Source organism: Etheostoma spectabile, chromosome 16 (assembly GCF_008692095.1).
Source record: "Etheostoma spectabile isolate EspeVRDwgs_2016 chromosome 16, UIUC_Espe_1.0, whole genome shotgun sequence".
Taxonomy (NCBI): Eukaryota; Metazoa; Chordata; class Actinopteri; order Perciformes; family Percidae; genus Etheostoma; species Etheostoma spectabile.
The window spans coordinates 1,599,283-1,608,182 of record NC_045748.1 but is presented as its reverse complement, the minus strand read 5'-3'; the positions used below and the strand labels follow the sequence as shown (position 1 = coordinate 1,608,182).

The window sequence follows — 8,900 nt, the reverse complement described above, 5'->3', positions numbered from 1 at the left end:
GATATAGACATTTTTTTAAAGGGGTCAAATTTGACCCGAGGACAACAGGAGGGTTAAAGGATGAAAATAACTACGTAATGTTACTCTCAGTCGGCACTTTTTTTTTATGGACACCTAAGTTAGCTAAAACAAAAATCATGAAGCTTCAGTTTAATAATAATAATAATAATACATTTTATTTAACAGCGCCTTTTCACCTCAAGGAAGCTTTACAGAGAATAAAAGACAGATATAGGGAACATAAAAGTGTAAGTAGTAATAACAAACCGATAAAACAAAAAACAAAACAAACAAAACAAACAAACAAAACAAAACAGGAACAGTGTATTTACAGTAAGCGAGCTGGAACAGATGGGTTTTAGTCTAGTTGAACAGAGGGAGAGAGTTGATGTTGCGGAGGTCGGGTGGGAGTGAGGTCCAGAGCTGGGGAGCAGAGCGGCTGAGGCTCTGCTCCCCACGGTGATGAGTCGAGCATGGGGGACAGTGAGGTGGAGGGAGGAGGAAGATCTGAGGGAGCGGGAGGGGACGCGACATGTGTAGGAGTTCTGATAGATATGGAGGGGCAAGGTTAGGATGGCTTTGAAAGTATGGAGAAGGATTTTAAATTGTATTCTGAATTGAACCGGGAGCCAATGGAGCTGCTGAAGAACGGGGTATATGTGAAATGAGGGGGTTCTGGTGATGACACGAGCTGCTGAGTTCTGAAGAAGTTGAAGTTTATGGAGGGATTTTGAGGAAGGCCAAAAGGAGGAGATTACAGTAGTCAAGGCGGGAGGTGACGGGCTGTGGATAAGGATGGAGGCAGTGTGAGGGGTAAGGGACGGACGGAGGCGGTTTATGTTGCGTAGGTGGAAGTATGCGACCGGCGATATTATTTATGTGTGACTGAAAGGAGGGAGGAATCGAGGATGACGCCCAGACTCTTGACCTGAGGGGAAGGGGACCAAGGGTTGTCAATTGGTAGAGAGAAACTATTGATTTTGGATAGGGTGGACTTGGTGGCTACGAGGAGGAGTTCGGTTTATCACTGTTTAGTTTAAGGAAGTTTGCGGTGAACCAGTCTTTTATTTAAGTAAGCAGTTAGTAAGGGACAAGGGGGGGAGCGAGGAGGTGGGTTTGCTGGTAAATAGAGCTGGGTGTCGTCTGCGTAACAATGAAATGAATGTTGAATTTGCGGAAGATATGCCAAGGGGAAGTAGGTAGGTGATGAAAAGGAGGGGGCCAAGAACTGAACCTGAGGGACGCCAGTAGTAACAGGGGAAGGGTGGGATGTGAAGATTTGAGTTGAATAAACTGAGTGCGGTCGGAGAGATATGAGCGGAACCAGTCAAGGGGTGTGGAGAGATGCCGAGGAAGAAAGTCTATTGAGGAGAATGGAGTGAGAAATGGTATCAAAGGCCGCACTGAGATCGAGGAGGATGAGGATGGAGATGAGTCCGAATCAGCAGCTGTGAAGAGATCATTGGTGATTTTTATAAGGGCAGTTTCAGTACTATGGGAGGGGCGGAAACCAGACTGGAAAGGTTCATAAAGACAGTTAAGGGTAAGAAAAGCATGGAGTTGAACAGACACTATTTTTCAAGAATTTTAGAAATAAAGGGAAGATTTGAGATAGGACGAAGATTATTATAGTTGGTGGGTCTGAGCAGGTTTTTTCAGAATCGGTGAGACGGATGCTGTTTTGAAAAGTGAGGGGACAATACCAGAGGAGAGAGAAGAATGAATAATGGTAGTTATGACTGTTTGTGTTTTAAACTCTTTTTAGGGCGGTGTTAACACATTTTGGAGTTTCATACTGGTGTTTCTAATTATCATTCTACCCTCACGGATACAAGGGATGTGGATAAAATATGTCAATATAATTTTTTCAGCCAGAACAGAATATACAGTCTATGGCCAGAAGAGACAACATTGGAGTAAAAGCAGGGTCTAGTGCTGAGTTTTGAGTTTTGATTGCAGTGTATTTCTAGTTTAAATTTAAGTCAAGTATTATGGATTTAAGTATTTAATAACATAATGGGTATAGTAAACTAACATATAATAACTAATATTCTCATACTGTGCTTTTAGTACAACATTAAAGCCAAAATATTGTCACTTGACAAATATTTTGATGCAATTATGACTCGGTAAATGCATACATTAAAAAAATGAAATCCACAACACTGACATAACACAAAATGCATGCATTTGAAAACTTTCATAGAAACTGCCCAGGCATGCAGAAATGAAAAATGTAATTAAACAACTCTATTCATTTCCACACTGAAGAACACTACATGCAGGTTTACCCAGGTAGTAAAACTCGCCAAAAGCACCAGATGGAGGCAGCCGTTTGTGATGATTCAAAATAGGCCTGCACGATAAATCGTTATAAAATTGTAATCTCAGCCTGTTAACAATTTTTAAATAAACTTGATTTTTGATTTTTTTTTTTTATGACTTTGATTCTCTTTTAATTTACGAGCCGACTGCATCACAAACGCTACTACTTTCTTCTTTGAGTTTTAAACAGACAGGATTCAAAAAGGGAACAAAACAGGATTTAAAGCGCTCCCAAGCGCTGCGATGCTCTCCTTTGTCTTCATTGAGGCCTCTATGCTTACAGGCTTGTGGTGATGAGCAATGTGCTATAATTGGTACTGCCAGTTTTTAGTTGTCATGGTTCATGTGTGCATTAAACATTACACTTTGTAAGGAAAAAAAAATTGTGATTCATATTTTTCCCCAAATTGTGCAGGCCTAATTCAAAACATCTTTTATTGATAGTTCGTGACTGAACAGTAGACTTAGAGTTTTCTTTATTAATCCTTTTGGGATAACTGCTGCGAGGAAATTGAAAATTCCAGCAGCAGTTTTAGCAAGAAAATAGAAATAAAAAAATAGATAAAAGAAAGACAGTATAAAGACAACAGAATAACAATAATAAGAACAACAATAAGAAAATTCGTCAAATAAACAAATAAAAAGACACTTTAAAATTATTATTAAAGTGTCAGTGTTGAGTCCAGTGTTAGTGATAAAGTGACCAGGTATGTATGTATGTCTGTATGTACTAGTGGCTTCATTCCCATGTTTACTACCAATACATGTTGTGTTTAGGCTGAAGTCCATGTCACAGTTGTCTGTGGTTCAAATTACTTTTCTTAATCATAACCCAAGTTTAGATGCTGAGCCTGCTGCATTAATCATTTTTACAAATTTAAATTTAGCAGTAAAATGTATTAGAAAGTGTTGATACATTCCTTACCATTTAAATGCCTTTTCTTGCAGCTGATATCTATGATAAGGTTTCTGAGGAGCTAGAAAAGGGCGGGCACCTAGACTGTGAATGTATTGGAGGAGGGAGGATCAAACATGATCCCCAGGCCAAGAAGATCCACGTTTATGGATACTCCATGGTGAGAATGAAAGATGCACTTACGTGGACAATACCGGTAACCAAAACTCAGAGCTCAAAGAGGCTAGAAAGCTCCATGTTGCTGCAGAGTTGACTGAAAATGAATGACGGGTTTGTCATTACGAGTAATCCCTTCATCATTAAATAAAGTGTTAAATATTGATTATTTAAGCTTAAATAAATGGTTATTTTCTACAGGGATTTGGAAGAGCAAACCACGCAGTGACTACTGAGAAACTGAAAGATCGGTATCCAGACTATGAGGTGACCTGGGACAACGAAGGATACTGAACTGAATTAAGATCCACCTCGGTTGGACCCCCCTTTCTCCGGGACTGACATGGCACTTATGCAAAACCCCTTATGCAAACGCTGGGCATGTCATGAAGAACCCTACAGAGTCTGATACAGAAATTTTTGATACCGCATTTATAATCCAATAATTTTGAGCTTATTTTTACGTTACTATTTGAGAAGAAATGGCAAACCATTTCCCCCCACATTTTTACTCCATTTGGATCAAAAACAAATACATGATTATCTTCCGTAAATTCAAATCTCAAATAGAATTATAGAATAAGTAACTGGTCATAATATTCACTGACTTGTTTTAGAGTCGCATAGCCTCATCATTTTGACCTACTCACTAAGATGTGTTGGAAATTGAACCTTATATGCTTTGTCATGATGTATGTTTCATAAATGTTTCCTAAAATCTGCTGTTAAGCTGTGTGCATACTGTGTTCCTTATTGCTTATGTTACAGGACTGTAATCTGCTGATGAATGTTGTGGCCTTTTTTTGGTAGATAAGACTAAATGAAATTGAAGACCTTCCAAGATTACCCATGTTCTGTAAGTACTTTGAGATGATGACATTCTGGTAATGTTGCCATTGAGAGGATACTATATAGGCGCTTGACCTTGTAATCTTAGATATTTAAACCTGTTTCATTTTTTATTGCAGGAAGCTTGACAAGTTATAAATACCACAGAAACATAACTTATAAAGTTAATGTGGATAATGTGTTTGCTTACAGTTGCCAACAGACATAGAGCAGTGTTAAATGTTCCATATTATAGAGATGCAATTGTAAATCAAGATACTTTGATCCCAATGGGGTTTATGGATACCAAATGTAGTTCAGTCAATTTAATATAGTTAGTCAAATATGGAGCCAATATTAATTTTAGTGTAATTTCAGTATTTTTTTCAACCTGGACCCTATCTACCCATGCATTGATGTCCAAGTGACTAATTGGAACAACAGTCTTTGAAATTGGTCCTGGATTGAGCGAGAATTCTGTAACTAACAGCCATGAGCTGGGCTGCAATGTAATCCTTTAGGGCAAGTAAACAGTGTCAAACGTGCTGTATTTACCACTGACAGGCTAAAATTGTTATAAGGGTCAGAATACATTATGCGCCCGGCGTAGGGACCCTCTTTTCCACCGTCAAATTAGCTAAAGTGGATTTGGACACGCCCTAAACGCACCTGGGCCATTTGTCTCACACCATGCGCTGAGATCGTTAAAATAGGGCCCTAAATGTATCGGTTGTTTCACTTGTTAACACACCACTAAGAATTTTTAACACGGTACAAATAGCTGACGTTAGCTTATTTTCCATTTACTGTATCTAGTGTTTAAGACCGTATTGGAATGCGTAAACACGCCTGTTGCTGTTTGTTTTTCTTCCAACATGGCATGAATGCACCATAAGACCATCTGGAAAACTAGATCCAAGGCATTTTACTTCAAGTTCTCTTGTTAGAAGAAGTCAGCAAACTCATATTGGGGAAAATGAAGTTGAAATATAAGACTAATGTAGCTTTGAGTGTAGTTTTTGTGTAGATGGCACTGCAATTTGCACCTGAATTGCTCTGTATGTTGGTTGCCAACCATGTCTACAGTACTTCAGTTATTGTGCAATGTACGGATGGACCTATCTATATGCTGTGGAAATTGGCTGCCATTTGGGGGAAATTGTTTAATGATCTCCGTTGCAATTGCATGCTGGGAGAATTTAAAGTCCAGGTGTTATCTCTTAGAGACGGAGAACAGGTCAGAGTCAACGAGCAAAGACTCCAGATTGTGTTCAGAGCTCCAGGCTGATCAGGTGGAAGAGGGGGAAAAAGAGAAGATGTTACAGCGGAGGAGCTCCGCCCTCGTTCTGCTGGTGGCTCTGCAGTTTGGTAAGAACATATCCAGCCAGGCTGCATTCAAACAGGGTCAACTTGGCATTCATTTGGTTGACATGTCTTCCTGCCACAACCATTTACATTGTTATGACTTACAGATAGAGATGGTTTTACTTGTTTTACCTTACAAATAGAAAAACCTTCAGTCCTGTGCTCACTAACAACACAGCTTATTTATAAAGTATACATTCTCGGCCAAAAAGAAACATCTCTTTGTCAGGACTCAGGATTGTATTTTAAAGATACTTTTGTAAAAATCAAAATAACATTTTTTCCATGCATGTTGAATGCACCATTAACAATTAATAAACATGCACCTGTTGAATGGTTGTAAAGACAGTAATAGCTTACAGGCGGTAGGCAATTAAGGTCACAGTTGTAAGAAAATTAGGAAAGTAAAGAGACTCTTCTACCGACTGTGAAAAAAACCCAAATAAAGACGCCCAGGGTCTCTGCTGAGCTGCGTGGCTGTGCCTCAGGCATGGTGCAAGGAGGCATGAGGACAACAGATGTGGCCAGGTCAATACATAGCAGTGTCCCTACTGTGAGACGCCAAAGACAGCACTACAGGGAGACAGGAAGCACAGCTGATTGTCCTCGCAACAGCACAGGATCGGTACATCCAAATATCTCACACTGGGGAATAGGAACGCCTCCCAAGGCACAAAATCATTATTCCATTTCTGTGAAAATTGTTCAATTCATGTCTTGGTAGTTAAATCTTTTTATGTTCATAGAAATATATGCATATATGCATATAATATTTGTATATATACACTTTAAATATAGACACTTTATTGTGTTGTAGCCATGATTTTGTATATTTTTAGTTTTTAAAAGAAAAAATAAAAATGTAAAAAAAATAATTCAAAATTACAGTAACATGTAAAAATAAAAGTATAAAAAAAGAAATGTTTTACCAAAACTATAATTATAGTAAATTAATTCAAGTAAATACTTTATTTTAAATTAAAGGTCCCATGACATGGTGCTCTTCGGATGCTTTTATGTAGACCTTAGTGGTCCCCTAATACTGTATCTTAAGTTCTTTTATATAGACCTTAGTGTCCCCCTAATACTGTATCTGAAACTCTTTTATATAGACCTTAGTGGTCCCCAATACTGTATCTGAAGACTCTTTTATATAGACCTATTGGTCCCCTAATACTGTATCTGAAGACCTTTTATATAGACCTTAGTGGTCCCCTAATACTGTATCTGAAGTCTCTTTTATATAGACCTTAGTGGTCCCCTAATACTGTATCTGAAGTCTCTTTTATATAGACCTTATGGGCCCTAATCATATCTGAAGTCTCTTTTATTAGACCTTAGTGTCCCCTAATACTGATCTGAAGTCTCTTTATATATGACCTTAGTGGTCCCCTAATACGTATCGAAGTATCTTTTATATAGACCTTAGTGGCCCCTAATACCGTATCTGAATTATCTTTTATATAGACCTTAGTGGTCCCCTAATACCGTATCTGAAGTCTCTTTTATATAGACCTTAGTTGTCCCCTAATACCATATCTGAAGTCTCTTTTATATAGACCTTAGTTGTCTCCTAATACCGTATCTGAAGTATCTTTTATATAGACCTTAGTGGTCCCCTAATACCGTATCTGAAGTATCTTTTATATAGACCTTAGTGGTCCCCTAATACCGTATCTGAAGTCTCTTTTATATAGACCTTAGTTGTCTCCTAATACCGTATCTGAAGTCTCTTTCCCAAAATTCTGCCTTGGTGCAGCATTACATTCACTAGAGCCAGTCCCATAAGGACTTTCCTTAGGATGTGCCATTGCTGAGTCTGTAGCTTTTGAGGATTCTGTAGCTCGTTTCAAAAGCCATTATGTCTCTCTCTCATAGGTGGGCCAAATTCTCTGGGTGGGCAAAGGCCCATCTGAGCTTTCTTTTTCTTGAAGGCAGAGCAGGATACCCAGGGCTCGGTTTACACCTATCTCCATTTTTACCCACTGGAGGACCATAGGCAGGGAACTCATATTAATGTTAAAAACCTCAAAGTGACATTTTCATGACATGGGACCTTTTAAATAAGGATGTCGAAAAATAAGCTCAGTTTATCATTATTTAATATAATGATTAATAAAGTCTTCACATTGGGAAGAAACAAAAAACAATTTCAACGCTGTTAAATACGTTTTTAAAAGTGTTCTTATTTATTTCATTGTTTTTGTCAGAACTCAGTAAAAAGGGATCAGACATGTCCCTGCTGTTACAACTCTGTGTGTGATTACTCAACGTTTTCCTCACTATGAGACGTGCAGTCATGCATATTCCTACTCGGTGTCATGTCTGATTCCCAGCGGTCACTGAAGCACAAAGTCTTCAGTCTTATAGCCAGAGACCTTTGGATGGACGGATGGCATTTTGCTGGCGTTATCCTGATTGCTTCCCTGTGGCCTTTGAGCCCGTTGGCATAATTTGTGTCATAAAGCTTTGACAGTAACGAGTCTTGATAAGAGTTTGGGGTCAGGTCATCTGTGAGATTTTTTACAGCCTTCAAACAGAGGAAGATGGGAAGTATATATGTACAATTTCTTGTACTGTTCTGAAAGGTATTTCAAATGTGGGAAACTTTACCTTTCCACCACTTTATGTCAGAGGAAGTTATTGTACTCCTCTACTCAATTTATCTGACTGATACAGAGTTACTAGTTACATTTCACAAGTAGAGCTTGAATTAAAAATCGGAGGGTTCACTTTGGAATCAGCAGTGGACAAAACAATCTCCACTCAATGTCAACTTACTGGCTTGTTCTGGAGCTTTCCACCTTATCACTTCTTTAGCAGCAGATGATGTTTCAATTTGTCTGTTTTGTTTTTATTGTGATTTTTTATTATGGACTAACGGGAGAGGAGCCTTCAGCTAAAAGAGATCCAAATAAATCGAAACGTGGACAGAAAGTCAGAAACTGCTCCAAATAATGGAAAGTTTAAGTTCATTGAAAACTGCATAAACATCTTGTGCTGATGAAGACCGTGTGATACGGTCAAATGCTCCGGAACAGGAGTCAGTGGACCTTGAGTGAAGACTGTTTTGCCAAATGAGATAAGTTGATAATTAAATAATCAGTCACCATTCTTCAGAATATCAACGTTGGATATTTTCATGTTGTGTCTGTTTTATAATATATCACAGCGGCTGGCTCCTGGGCTAATCCATGCCACAGTCCTGAGGGGAAATGTGACTTTGTGTGTGACTGTTCTGACTGCAGCGATGAGCAAAACTGTGGTAAGTTAAAAAAAAGTTATTCAAATATGGAAACCGATACGAAGA

At 38.6% G+C, this 8,900-nt stretch overlaps 3 protein-coding genes across 4 annotated transcripts in view; all 3 read left to right on the top strand.

Annotated features, from left to right (window-relative positions):
- entpd2b (ectonucleoside triphosphate diphosphohydrolase 2b) overlaps nt 1–261 on the top strand; it is an 18,079-nt gene extending 17,818 nt beyond the window's left edge. The window contains exon 10 of the transcript XR_004335631.1: nt 248–261. The gene's annotated coding sequence lies outside the window, so the exon portion shown is untranslated. The remainder of the gene's footprint in view (nt 1–247) is intronic.
- phpt1 (phosphohistidine phosphatase 1) overlaps nt 1–4,126 on the top strand; it is a 4,968-nt gene extending 842 nt beyond the window's left edge. The window contains exons 2-3 of the mRNA XM_032539578.1: nt 3,274–3,401; nt 3,599–4,126. Of these exons, the coding sequence (XP_032395469.1) occupies nt 3,274–3,401; nt 3,599–3,691 (221 nt within the window). The 3' untranslated portion in view covers nt 3,692–4,126. The remainder of the gene's footprint in view (nt 1–3,273; nt 3,402–3,598) is intronic.
- A 794-nt stretch (nt 4,127–4,920) lies between these two features.
- mamdc4 (MAM domain containing 4) overlaps nt 4,921–8,900 on the top strand; it is a 24,335-nt gene continuing 20,355 nt past the window's right edge. For both annotated transcript variants that reach the window (XM_032539553.1, XM_032539552.1), the window contains exons 1-2: nt 4,921–5,593; nt 8,763–8,855. In XM_032539553.1, the coding sequence (XP_032395444.1) occupies nt 5,302–5,593; nt 8,763–8,855 (385 nt within the window). In that variant the 5' untranslated portion in view covers nt 4,921–5,301. The remainder of the gene's footprint in view (nt 5,594–8,762; nt 8,856–8,900) is intronic.